Below are 14,489 nucleotides of genomic sequence, written 5' to 3' on the forward strand. Positions count from 1 at the left end.
TATGCTTACCACCCAACCTTGTGGAAAAAATAAAGCATTATAAGTACAAAGAAAGCACTGTAAGTACTACACACCCGTCCTGATTCCATCGTCTCGCCCACCTTCCTGAGATTGCCTTCTCTCTTCAATTTCAATTTGACATTTATCATCCTTAGGAATGCTTGAATTTCTGATAATATACAGACTGTTTTGCATATTGGTAAACTTTATGTAAAATGTCAGCACACTACACAAAATCCTGCCTTGCTCTGCCTTTTTTTTTTTTTTTTTTTTACACAATATTATGTTTCTGGGATTTGGCAATGTAATAACATGTAGATCTGGTTCATTTACTTTCCTTGCCACTTGGCATTCCATTGAATGAATATTTATTCATTCCTTTTCTTGTAGACAGTTTGTTTCTTTTCCTTCTTCTTTATTTTGATATTATAAACACAAAATGAACATCTTTGTATATGCCTCCTCATTTCCATATGGAGGAGTTTCTCTAGGGTATAGACCTAAGACCAGGATTATGTGCTTTCAAGTTTACTTGAAAGTGGATTCAGAGTGCCCGCCAGTGGTATAAGGGAGGTCTCACCCTTCTACATCTTTGCTCACATCTGGTATCATCACACTGTAACGTTTTGGCTGATCCGATGCATATGAAAGGCATAACTGGGTGTGGTTTCAAAATGCGTTTCAGGATTACTAGTGAGGTCGAGTCATTTTTATATACATCTCAGCCATTTGGTAGAATATTTCCACGTTAAGTCTTCATGAGGATCTTTGGCCTGGTCCACGCTGACTCTGTCAGTTTGGCACAAGAGGCTGCCATGCACCCAAATTTCTAAGAGGAACTAAAGCTGAAGGCTGAGCCTTTCAAGATGAATCTGTGGGCCTTGTTCAAAGTTATAGTCACATGTCCCGATGTTGATTTTTGATTGGAGCAACCCCTTTGACAGAGAGAACTGGGGTTTGGAGTCAGACAGGCATGGTTCAAATCCAAGATGGGACATATTCTGCATGTGATGGCGGCAGGTTTCCTAACCTCCTGAAGCCCCAGTATTCTCAGGGGTGCCAAGGAAATAAAGCCCTCTCTTCCAGCTGAATGAAGCAGAGCATGAAAAGCACCCAGGACAGTGTCTGGCCCAGGCAGGTTCTTGATTGTTGGTTCCTTCTACCATCTGCTAATACAGGAGCAGGCATGAGCTGAAGCTCCACTTGTTTCTTCCCATTTTTTGTATGACTCAGTTTCCCCCACAGGTAAAAGTGTCATTCCCATTTGCACTTTTATTTTAAAAAGATTTTATTTATTTATTCATGAGAGACACATAGAGAGAGGCAGAGACACAGGCAGAGGGAGAAGCAGGCTCCCTGCAGGGAGCCCGATGCAGGACTCAATCCCAGGACCCCGGGATGATGACCTGAGCCAAAGGCAGACACTCAACCACTGAGCCACCCAGGCACCTCCCGTTTGCGCATCTAATGTCAGGCCACAAGACAGAATAATCTTCAGGGTAGAAAGGCCTTTGGAGATCATCAGCTCTGGTGGTTCTTAACGTTTCATAGAGCAATTTAATGAACTGATGTAAGGGAAGTTCATTCTGGAAAAACAGCACACACACGGGATGTTGTGAAGACGACAAATATGCTGAAGGATGGAACTCTCTCCTTCACTGTTACCCGAAGCGCCTGTGTTATCCTGGCTTTGTACTGAGTACTGAGTACTCTGTACTCAGTACATACCTTTGTAATAAGTACTGATTGCCTGACTAATCCCTAAGGGAAGATACTGTTCCTACGTAAATAATATTTTAAATGACAGTTCAAGAGATTTGCTGGCAGTTAAGTTAAGAAGCACCCTGGGCAGAAATTTAACAGACTTTAAGAGGATGCCAGAAAAAAAAAAGTCCGTTCCCTGGAAGCCAAATCCCATATGGTAAACTACATACCCTCAAACTGCCAGCTTGGATCGGAAGCTCCGATTTGGAAGCGAGCCTCAAATGCCATTTAAGTTGTAGTTTTCTGTGTTGCTGTGAGCATCAAATGTGTTTCTGTTTTGCTTTTAACACTTTGAAAGCTCGGAACAAATTCCAAGTGTTGGCAAACCGTCTGGTGCCTGCAATATGGTCTGTGCCCAGGCCGGGCTGTGGAAAGCCCTGACGCAGAGGGTACTGTGATCCTCATGGCCACGCCTGGGGGCCTCCTGCCATCTGCACCTTCTGTGCTGGCTGCAGCCTGGGGTCCTGGTTCCCCTTCCCACCTGGGTTCCCTCTTCTCTGACCCAGGGCCTCTCTCCCTTTGTGTCATGGTGACTCCTCTTGTCAGGCCCTTCCCTGGGGCACTCTCACCCACAACTGTGACATCAGTGGCCATCCATTTGCCAGTGTCTCCCCCAAAGACTTCTAGGTAGGCCCCAGAATTCAGGTGTATCTGATTTCTGCCCCAGCTCTAACATGATAAGTAAGCCAGCTGTCTAAGAGTAAGTCAATGCTGCATGACCCTTTCTTCTGGAATATTCCATGCCTCCTAACCTCTTCCTTAACTTCTACTCACCTGGGGCAAGGCTCTGCCAATCAGGAGATTGTGCCTTTGTCTGCACACATCCTCCTTTCTTTCTTCTACCTCTTCCCACCAGTGACCCCACTCAAGGTGGCAAATGCAGCTGGTGATGGGTGCTCAATTGCTTTGAAGAGGTGGGGTACTCCAGTCAATGATGACCTTCGAAATCTCCTGCTTGTTCCTGGGGTGGGAAGAGGGGCCGCTCTGGCTAGTTGGTCGGGTTGATTCTCTTCCTGCATCCTGGGGTGCAGCCTCAGCAGTAGTGAGAGGAGGGTGGAGAGGTGTCCGGCCTCAGTCTGCTACAAGCCATACCTCCTTGGTATACCAGCACATCTCATCAAGATACTTCTTTCCTCTCTCTCTCAGAGGAAGTTGAGGCTATCATTTTTGGCAACAAGGAGGAGCAGACCTTCTTGGTCCAGAGTGGCGGAATAAGGATAATCACTAATATTTAATGTGCATTTACTATGACAGAAGTGTACTACATGGTTTATATGCCACATGGTGCTAATAAGTATATATTATTTTATTTGATCCTTCCCACAACTTTATGAGGTGGGCATATTATTGCTCCCATTTTGCAGATTCAGAAACTGAGTCAAAGAGAGGCGAGCAACTTGCCTAAGGTCACATAGAGAGTAAGTGGTCAAGCCAGGACTGGAACTCAGGTAGTCAGGCTGCAAAGCCTACACTCCTAACCCCTGTGGTTTGCTTCCTCTCTATTAGAGGAGTACCTGACTCCCTGGCAAGCTTGCTCTGGTGGAAAAGCCCTACATGGACTCGCTCGTTTCTGTGGACAACCAGCTGGAATGGCAACTTGCCTTTCGCATTTTCAAAACTGAATCTGTTATTACTTATCTTGTCCTTGCCCTGTGTTTGTCAAAAGCATCCCCACCTACACACTCTACCGAGGCAGAAACCCCAAAGTGACTTTTTAATGTAAAAATTTGGGGATCCCTGGGTGGCGCAGCGGTTTGGCGCCTGCCTTTGGCTCAGGGCGCGATCCTGGAGACCCGGGATCGAATCCCACGTAGCGCTCCCGGTGCATGGAGCCTGCTTCTCCCTCTGCCTGTGTCTCTGCCTCTCTCTCTCTCTCTCTGACTATTGTAAATAAATAATAATAAAAAAATTAAAAAAAATAAAAATTTGGTGAAGGGAATAGGTACCACTTACTACAAAATCCAACAGTGAAGTGAGTTTCCCTCCCATCTCTGTCCCCAAGGTGATGGGTTGAATTAATCCAATATGACTGGTGTCTAAGAGGATAAAAATTTGGATGGAGACACAGAGGGAAGAAGGCCATGTGAAGAGGAGGCAGGGATTGGGGTGATGCAGCCAAGGAATAGCTGGGGCTTCTAGAAGCTGGAAGAGGCGAGGAAGGATCCTTCCCCAGAGGATCTGGAAGGAGCACGGATCCATTGGCACCTTGATTTTGGACTTCTGGCCTCCAGAACTGTAGGACCATACATGTCTCATTTTAAAAAATTATTTATTTATCTGACAGAGAGAGAATGAGCAAGGAGAGCTGTAGAGGGAGAGGAAGCCTGATGAGGGGCTTGAGCCCAGGACCCCAGGATCACGACCTGAGCTGAGGGCAGACACTTAATTGACTGAGCCCCCAGGCGGGCCTGCCTGATGTTTTAAGCCATCTTGTCCACAGTACTTCACTACAGCAGCCCCAGGAAACCCACGCACCCAGGCTGCCAACCCCTTCCTCGGGTACCGATCCCACTCTGGGTAGTAGTGGTTGCACAGCTACCCTTCCAGAGACAGCTGAACACGGATAGCAAACACATGTGCATTTGTCACACAAAAGCGACACCTTACACGCTATTCTGTGTGGTCTTTTGCGTTTGGTAATAATAAGCCATGGCCATTCAAAAACATTGTGGTAGGGTACAAACAGTACAGATTCACCATTTGAAGCATTTTAAAATGTGCAGTTCCATGGCATTGAGTACATCCGCCTATTGTGCCATCATCACCATCACTCATCTTGGGAGCTTTTACATCTTCCCAAACTGGAACTGTCCCCAGGAAACATTAACACCCCAGCTCCCCTCACCTCTCCACCCCGCTGCTTCCAGGGCCACGCCTAACATCCCTCGCTCCCTCACCCCCAAACAGGTCACCAAGTCTTGCTCCTTCCACCTGCCCCGTGTCTCCCCGCACCCATCTTGCTGCCAGCTGCTCTCATCTAGGTTCTTGAAACAGCTTCTGGAACCCTGCCCCAGCCCCTGGCCGCCTCGGCCCGTTATCCATACAGCCACCAAGCCCCTCTTTCTAAAATACAAATCTGGGGGCACCAGGGGGCCTCAGCTGGTTAGGCATCTGACTCCTGATTTCAGCTCAGGGCATGATCTCAGGGTCCTGAGATTAGAGCCCCATGTCGGGCTCTGGCCTCAGCGTGAAGTTGACCTCAAGACTCTCTCTCTCTCCCTCTGCACCTCCCTTCCCTGCTTGTTCTCTCTCCTGCTCTCTAAAATAAATTAAATCTTAAAAAAAAAAATGAAATACAAATCTGATGTTGTCTCCCTGCTTAAAAGTCTGTGATGGCTGCACCTCCTGCATACATTGTCAGAATTCTTTGGCACGGCCTGAGGGACCCCACGCATGGAGCTCAGCCCTGTGCCCTGGGCTGTATCCCCACCCGGTCCGGGGCCTGGCCCATAGGAGGTGCTCAGAGCCCTGGAGCTCCAGTGGTCTGAAGGCTTTACGTTTTCTCCGACACATGCTCCCAACTTGAGGCACGTGTGGTTCCCTCTGTGTGGACTCCCCTCCCTTCCTCTCCTCCTTCGCCTGCCCTACCTGCTCAGTCGGTTCCTTCTTCAGCATTCACATCAAAGGATACCTCCTGCGTTTCTAGCTCTCCTGAAGTAGGTCTCTACTGCTCTCTATTAAAATAGTTACCCCATTTTTCTGTAATTACTTGGAGACCTTTCTGTCCTGCCCCCCCACCCCCAGATGGGGGACACACCTGGTATGCCAGCCACACAGCAGGTGCCGGGTACAACCCCACTGAGTGCAGGACTGCCCTGCTAGCTCAGCTCCTGGACCAGGCTTCGTGGCCTGTCCCTGACATTGTTAGAGAGGACAGCTGAGCCCCAAAGTGACTCTCCTGGGATAAGGGAAGGCTGGTTTTCTGTCTTCCAGGAGGCACTAATGCTCTAACATCAGTGTGGGGGGTGGCAGTGGCTTCCCCGGGGTTACCAGGGGGCCTGCAGCATGGATTTCATGTCCACCGGAGGCAAGGAAGGGGCTGGCATTCCGTGGCTGCACTTTCAGGCCAGCCCCATCGGAGAGGCCGTGGGGAGCTAGAGGAATTTTCTGGAGCCAGGCAAGGACAAGGCACTCCAAGGAAGAAGAGAGGGTGGTTCCTGATTCTGAGAGTCTGGTGAGAGCCGTCCGGGGCCCACAGAGCCATGCCGGGGACTAGGTCCTCTGCTTCCACAGGTGACCTTCCAAGAGAGAGAACGGGGAGACCCCAGGTCTGGATCCATGGGTCCATGTACAAGTGACCCAGGGAAATGGCTGGTGTGGACGTGGCTCCAGATCCTTATCCCCTTCCTTCCAGTGTCTCCCGCCCATGATACTAAGTATACCTTTAAGGGAGAAGCATCACACTGTCTTTCCTCTTTGGAGGCCAAGGTTCCCTCTGGACACCGACTGTCTATCCCTCCCTCCTCAGTTCCTATCTACCCCACACCGGTCTGCTTTCTCTGTCCCACTCAGACTCTGTGACATCATCTTGCCCATTTGTTACTATGGTTTATTGTCTGCATCTCCCCAGTGGTACCTAAATGCTGGTACCTAAATTTCTGTCTCTTCTGAGCCCAGAACAAGGCCTGGCTCCAAGCAGAGGGGGAAGACAATGGAGAGCATCTCTCCTGACACCAAGGGCCAGAATTCCTCCATCTAGCTGATTCTCTTCTAGAAGGGCCCAGATGCTGGGGGGAACACAGGCCAACAAGCTCCAGCAGCATGAAGTCTGTCTCCTAGGTGACTTGGTGACCACCAGATGTGGTAGCCCTGGCGTGGTATCCCCATGTCCCCCACAGGGCCTGGCAGACCATCAGCATCTCATACATGTCTGCTAAACAAACCCAAACTTCCAGCTGTCATTATGGGGGGGGGTGCCAAAATCTTAGGACAGGTACTGTTGAGGTGCAACCTTCACCTTAGAACCCACTTTGACCCAAACTGGACAAATGACAAAGCCTGCTAACCTCAAAAGGTGTCCAGGAGACCTGGAAAGGGGATCAAACAGTGTGCAATTCTTTAAATTTATCCTTGACTCCCTTCTGGGGTTCCCCACCCCTCGAAGCAGTCGTCATCCCCATCTTTACAGGGAATGAATCTCAACCCATGATATGGGTGAAGTGACTTGTCCAGGGTCACCTGTTATAAAGCAGCAGACCCAGATGAGATCATTGAGAGTGGGGTTTGGCACTTAGTAGATGCTCAATAAATACATAATGACGCTGGTATCCCTTCCTGACACCCTTTGCGTCATACCACTCCCAAACTTACCCATTCCAGAACAGCTCAAAATCTGGTTTGAGTTTAAGAAACACACTTGCAAAAAGAGTAACCATCTCCTGGAGTGAGCTCATGGTTCTAACAACCCCCAAATCCTGTTGGTGGGTGCCATTTATCAGTTAAGTTAGGATTTGAGAACATGCCTTATTGCTATTATTTTAATACAGCCCCCCTCAGGAGCAGAAAAATTGTCTCTTACAAATAAATACAGGGAAATAAACCGTATTTATCCTTTGTATTTCTAAAATGTTTTGAGACCAATTATTAATAAGAAAATGTGCAAACCCTGCCCAGATGTATCATTTGCTCTTTATTTCCTTCTACTGCCCTCCTCCTCCCTCACCTCCCAAAGGAGAGGAAAAAGAAAAGAAAGAAAAGGCTGAATGCCCCAGGTTTAGATGAGTTGATACTTTAATTGAGGAAAAATATACGGGTCACCCCTGTCAGCTTACAAGCTGCAGCCGCATCAAATGGTGTTCCTTTTGAATAAACCCGATCACCATGGTGAGGCTTTACTGTAGCTGAATAAAGACAAAAGAAGCACTCCGGCTGCATTTGGCCAAGGTCACTGTGAGGATAAATCAATGGCTGCACTAGCGTCAGACCTGAGAATCCTTGACTCGGTTGCTCTGTCCCAGCTGGTATCCAGGCTGCCTCCCACCAGGACACCTCGGCCAGCTGGTAGATAATTATGTGTGCTAATCGTCACGGGCACCCTAGCTGCCAACGCCAAGATCCCAGGTTCCTGTGTTTGTTAGAACATCCAAGGACCTGCACCTTTCCGGGCTGTTTCTTGAGAGATGTGAGCTCAGATTTGCTCAGATTGAGGAGCCTACCTAGCCACTGGGAAGATCACTGTCTGGGAGGTGGGAGGGGAGAGGGACAAGGAGCTGTTGTTACCTCCATTCGCTTAGTCCTCCATTCTAGAACTCACCTGCCTCACAGGAGCTGTGTGACCTCAGACAAGTTCCACAGCCTCAACCTGGGAGCCTCAGCCTTCCTATCTGTAAAATGGAATAATAAAGCCTGCCTTGCACAATTGTTGGGGACGGCACTCCATGAAGACTGCAAGTGCCAGGCATGGGGTAGGTGTCCAATACCTATTTGTTGGATATCTGAATGGACAAAGCCTTCCAGCAAATTGACGACAGCAATACCTGCTTCACATTACATGCAATGAGGTTGGAAAATACGTGTAGGGATGTGTCTGTATGTTGCCTAGACTGAAAGATATTCTTTTATTGGGGTAAAAATTGTACATCTTTCATGTACTGAATTTAGCCTAGTTAATGGAATTTCTGAGTCTTACACTTACTATTTAGGAAAGCTAATGAAATACTGTATTTTATTTTTCTCTTTGAAAATGATTTCCAAACCTGATCAAAATTTAGCTTGGGACAATCAATGGGTCCATCTTCTACACACAAACCATCATTCTGGAGACAAATGAGTCAAGAATTGAGAGATAAAGGGCAAAAAACAGCGTGGAGAATGAATGGAGCTGATTTCCTTTGTCTCTGCTCTTGATGTGTGGTTCTGGCCTGCCAGGGCATCAGGCTCATGTCCTGGATGCCAGTGTGAGCTACATGCTGGATAAGGGGTACAGAGATGGACAGTGAGCCCTGGAAGCTCATGGCCAGTCTCCAGAATTGTGATAAGGAAAAGAAGCATTTAGAAGAGGGTTGTTAGCATCCTCGAAGAGGGCTGAGTCTAGGTCTAGGGCTGGAGACCAGAAAAATTTGTTGTATCCCAGGTGTGTCTAGGTTTGATATCTGGCTCCTCACCCTGTCTCTTAGTATCTGTGTGATGCTGGAAAAGTTACCTAATCTTGCTGAGCCTGGATTTCTTCCTCTATAAAATGGGACAGCACTTCTTCCTGGATAACAACAGTGTCTGTTTTGAGGTTCACATGAGAAAATGTTAAAAAGCCTTTAAGAATTATAAAGCAATACATAGGTGTGAGTCTCCATTGTTATTTCAGGGATACTAGAAGTGTGGGGCAATGCTAGCGAATAACAACCATGTCATGAGTACTTTCTTCCCTTCAGGCATTGACTGTACAGGCGTCTCATGTTCTTGGCTCCACTCCGTGCCTGCACCAACTTCTAAGGGGGGCTGCTTTTATTATGTCCATGTGACAGGCCAGGAAGTCAAGGTCCAGAGAGCTTAACTAGCTTGCCCAGAGCTAATTAACTGTGGTGGTGGAATTTGATCTAGGTAATGGGACTCTGGAGCCCAATCTCCTAACATTTAAGCTATGGGGTCTCCTGAGAACATGACAAACAAGGAATATTTGGGCAGCCACAATTGAGGAACATCTTCCTTTCCCTGCCACCCAGGAGACTCGGGACAGTGAGCGAGGTGGTGGGAGAAAGCCTACAGGAGGTGCCACTCGCAGGTAACGGGACAGGGGAGTCTTGTGGGCAGAGGCTGGGCCTCAGGGTATGAGCCCTGAGGACCTCATCCCCAGTACTTCCAGCTGTAAACCATCCCAACAACAGCTTTCTAATCTGTAAAGTGTGAAGATGATACTCCCCTCAGGAGGCTGCTTCAGGGATTAAAGGAGACATGTAATGAATGTGAATCTCCTGTTGGAATTGATAACTAGCACACAGTAGGTGCTCAATAAACGGCTGCTCCTTAGCCTCTCCCCAAGACCTGCTGTTATTCCAGGTGACAAGGTCTGAGGGATGGCAGGGCAGGTAGGAACTGCCTAGACAGAAACCCGAGGATAGTATAAGTCAGTGGTCAGAACCTTGGGCCTGGGGGTCTGGGTCACCTGAATCCATATCCTGGCTTCACCATGCACTAGTCCTATGACTGAGGGCATGTTACTTAACCTATCTGTGCCTCAGTTTCCTTATCTATAAAGTGGGCATAATTACGGTACCCACTTTGTAAGGTTTGGGAAATATTAGAGATTAATCAATCTGTGTAAAGCACTTCAAATAGCCCAGCATATGGTAAGCATTCAGTAAATGCCAGCAATGATGACTTAGATCAGCCCTCTGTGTGTTGCTGGGCTGCAGGGCACCTCTGGATGTTCAGGGGGCTCTGTCGTATGCTATAAGCCCTCCATTTCCTTGTAGACCCCATAAGATCCTGGAAGAGTGGAAATCTCTGCAGCCTGGTCACATGATTGGGCTAGATGAATTTCAGGGAAAGGGCAGTTTCTCATCAGGTGTGCAGTGGGGATTTGAAGATGGTGACTCTACGTGTTTGAAGTCCTTCCCAGTGTGTGTTCAGTGTAGGAAGTCTCTAAATTCCTTGAGGGTCCAAGTTTGAATCTACAGCATGTGGGGTTCTGTATTCAAGGTGTGAGGTCTCTGAATGTATTAAGTGTGTGGGTTTTAAGGTCTGAGTCTGAAGTAATTCAAGTATGTCCAGCGTGTGAGGCCTCTGAAATCTTTGAAGATGTTTGTCCTAAGATGTTTTTAAAATTTACTTTTAATTATTGAGGCATAACTGATGTACAGTATATTAGTTTTAGATGTACATGATACAATGATGTGACACTTGTACACATTGTGAATTGGTCGCCACCATAAGTCTAGTTGCCATCTGTCACCTTACAAGTTAATAAGTATTATTGAATATAGTCCCCATCCTCACGACTTATTTTATAACTAGCAGTCTGTACTTCTTAATCCTCTTCACCGATTTTGCCCCCCTGCCCCATTCCTCTGTCCTCTGGCCACCACCAATCTGCTCTTTGTATCTATGAGTCTGAGGGGTTTTTTTTTTGTTGTTGTTGCTTTGGTTTTCTTAGATTCCACATATAAATGAAGTCATGTGGTATTTGTCTTTGTCTGACTTATTTCACTGACCCTCAAGGTCCATCCATGTTGTTGTAAATGGCAAGATTTCATTGTTTTTTATGGCTAAGTAGTATTCTATTGTGTAGACAATGTTATATATATAATCTTTATTGTAAACAATGTGCACTAAACATAGGGGTACTTGTATCTTTTTCAATTAGTGTTTTTGTTTTCTTTAGATGGAATTTCTGGATCCTATGGTAACTTTATTTTTAATTTTTTGAGGAACCTCCATACTGTTTTCCATAGTGGCTGAACCAGCTTGCATTCCCATTAACAGTACATGAGCATTCTTTCTCCACATCCTTGCCAACACTTGTTGTTTCTTGTCTTTGTGGTAACAGTCATTCTGACAGGTGTGAGGTGATACACATTGTGGTTCTGACTCACATTTTCTTGATGATGGGTAATGTTGAGCATCTCTTCATGTGCTTGTTGGCCATCTGCATGTTTTCTCTGGGGAAATGTCTATTCAGATCCTCTGCCCATTTTATAATCAGATTGTTTTTTGTTTTGTTTTGCTTTTGAGTTGTAGGAGTTCTTTATGTATTTTAGACTCATACCTTAAAACACAGGTCACCAAAAAGTTTGGAAACCCCACTTGTCAGCGCAAATCCCCAACAGCAGATGGACATTAAACACTTAACAAATAACTTGGAGACCTCAAACTGAGATGAGGACCCTCCAACTGCTCAGACAATTCATGCCTTGGAAACAGACATCAAACTTCTCAGAGCTCTCATACGTTAGACAGAGATGCCCACACAGCTTGTAAATGGAGATCTACGAATGGCTCAAGGGATTCACTCCACTGAACACAGATACCCAAGTGTTCAGAATGTGATACTCTGGATACAGACTACACAAATACTTCCAGAACCTCACAGTCTGAAGATAGATACAGAAACGGCACAGAGATCTGTGAACAGATGTTATTTTGGACACAAACCCAAAACTATCTTCCACACCATATACCAAGAATACAAACTCCCAAACAGCCAGAGACCTCACACCCTAGGAAACAACCAGCCAGCTCAGGGCACTCAGGAATGAAGGCTCCAATCAGCCAATGGGACTCACACATTGATACCCTTTAAACAGTGCTCAGGGAACCTGTACTCTGAGTTCTGAGACCACGAATCTAGCATGAAGAACCCACAAATAACCTAGGGACTTCCAACCCTGCACAGACCACATCAAAATATCTGGGAGATTCAAACCTGGAATACAGACCCTCAAGTAGCCAGACAGCTCAAAATGTGAACACAAACCTGCCAAGAGCCCAGAGACACTGTGACACTGACTTCTCAGCAATTCGAAGATCGCACACCCAGGGATACAGACACCCAAACAGCTCAGAAACATTACATCCAGGGACACAGACACTGGAGGAACTCAGAGCACACTAAGCGAAAGAAAAATCCCCCAAACTTAGAAACTCCACATGCTGAGAAATGCAAAACAAAACCATAGTGAGCTATCACCTCATGTCTGTTAGAATGGTTCTCCTCAAAAAGCTAAGAAATAATAAGCGTTGGCAAGGACGTGGAGAAAAGGGAACACTCGTGCATTGACAGTGGAGAAAAGTATATTGGTGCAGCCACCATTCCACCAGTATGAAAGTTCCTCAAAAAATTAAAAATAGACCTGCCCTATGATCCGGGAACCCCACTTCTGGTTTATATCCCAAGGAAATGAAAACAGGATTTCAAAGACACATTTCATACCCACATTCAACTGCAGTCTTTGTCACAATAGCCAAGAGCCGGAAACAACCTGAGTGTCTGTCAACAGATGAATAGATAAAGAAGATGGGAAAAAATATATCCATACATAATGGAACATTATTCAGCCCCAAGAAAGGAGGAAACCCTACCATTTGCAACAGCTTGGATGGACCGCGAGGGCATTATGCTAAGTGAAATAAATCAGACACAGAGATAAATACTGTGTGCTCTCACACGTGGAATCTAAATGGAGCTCAGAGAAAAGGGGAGTAGAATGGTGGTTGCCAAGGGCGGGGGCGGTGGGGGAAAAGGGGAGACGTTGGTCACAGGACACAAGCTTCCCGTAATAATGTGAATAAGGTGTGAGGATCTCATGTACAGCATGGTGATTATAGCTACTAAAACTGTATCCCATACACTTGAAAGTTGCTAAGACAGCGTGAGCAGGTCTCAAATGTTCTCCCCGCAAAAAAGAAACAGTCACCGTGTGGTAGGACAGAGGTGTTAGCTAACGCTGTGGTGGCCGTCAGTTTGCAATACATACATGTATCAAATCAACACCCGGTACACCCAAAATGTCCACAATGTTATATGTCAATTGCATCTCAACAAAGCTGGGAAAAAAACAATGGAAAATGGTGACCAGGAGCAGCTGGACGCCAGCAGGAGCCAGGAAAGCGCACAGGGCACCCACGGCCCCTGCTTCCCGCCTCTGCATTTAGACCCAGGTTTGGATTCAGCCAAGGGAGTGATGGCACTTTTTGGGCTTTGGGTAAAAATGAGCTCCTCGGGGTGCATGGGGCCCCTGAGTGGCCCAAGGATAATTCCCAGCCCCAAGGAAGGGAGACGGGGTTACAGACCTAGGAAAGAGGGAGCCACGCCATCCCCACGTATGTGGGAGAGCAGAGATGTGCTCTTACCCAGCCAGCAAGTGTACCCTGCACGGTGGCCCTGGAAACCACGGGAAGACCGAGGACCGTCCTTTCCCTCTCGGGAGAGGGAAGGCGGAGGGAGGAGGGGGAGGGATGAGAACGCGAACGAAAGAAGCCGCGCTCTCCGGTGACCGCAGAACCCGAGCACTCATTCCCGCACGGCCCAGCTCCCCCTCGGGGCCCCGCGCGTCCGGGCCCTGCACCCGCCCCGCCCCGCCGCCCCGCCGGGGGGGTGGGGGTGGGGTGGGGGGGGCGCCCCTCGCCGCCGGCCCGGCCCTACCTGAGCTGGCGCGGCTCGCAGTCCACGCCGGGCAGCAACAGCCGGGCCGCCTGGCGGACGTCGTCGCTGTCCATGGAGAAGCTGCGGCGGTGGCCGGCGTGCGCCACGGCCACCCGGATCCACTCCATCAGCGGCGGCAGCACGAGGAAGGGCCTGCGCGGGGACCCAGAGCGTTAGGGCGGGGGGTGGCCCAGCCCCACCCCCTCCTCGCAGGTCCCCCCACCCCAGCCCGGCGCCCCCACCCCCGCTATTCCCGGGGGACCCTGCCTCTGAGCGCCCGAGGGGTGGGAGAGCCGCTGGAGGCATCCTGATCGCACTGGTGACCCCACCGGCGACCCCACCGGTGACCCCGGGGCAGGCTCTCCAGAGTCTTTGGGCCTCAGTTTCCTCATCTGCAAAGCAGGGATGCCATGTGACTCTCCTGCGAGTGTTATCTCCCTCAGAGATCATGTGAGCACACAGGAGATGGCTCACTTAAAGCACCAAGCACAGGGGCTGGCCTTAGTAGAAAACCCCCAAAATGCCTGGGTTTAGAAGTCCTTGGGGCTCCGATTCTGGGCCCAACCCTAAGGAGTCCCCCGACTCTCCCTTCCTGTCTTCCCACCTCCCTTTGCAGAGCAATGCCAGCCCCAGCTCTGCCTGAACACTG

General features: G+C 48.3%; 1 protein-coding gene across 3 annotated transcripts in view; it reads right to left on the minus strand.

The window, feature by feature from the left end:
- Nucleotides 1–14,489, minus strand: part of ABTB3 (ankyrin repeat and BTB domain containing 3) — a 309,294-nt gene that overhangs the window by 62,865 nt on the left and 231,940 nt on the right. For all 3 annotated transcript variants that reach the window (XM_055328940.1, XM_055328941.1, XM_055328939.1), the window contains exon 4: nucleotides 13,841–13,993. In XM_055328940.1, coding sequence (XP_055184915.1) covers nucleotides 13,841–13,993 — 153 coding nt within the window. The remainder of the gene's footprint in view (nucleotides 1–13,840; nucleotides 13,994–14,489) is intronic.

This window comes from Nyctereutes procyonoides, unplaced genomic scaffold (assembly GCF_905146905.1).
Source record: "Nyctereutes procyonoides isolate TBG_1078 unplaced genomic scaffold, NYPRO_anot_genome, whole genome shotgun sequence".
Lineage (NCBI taxonomy): Eukaryota > Metazoa > Chordata > Mammalia > Carnivora > Canidae > Nyctereutes > Nyctereutes procyonoides.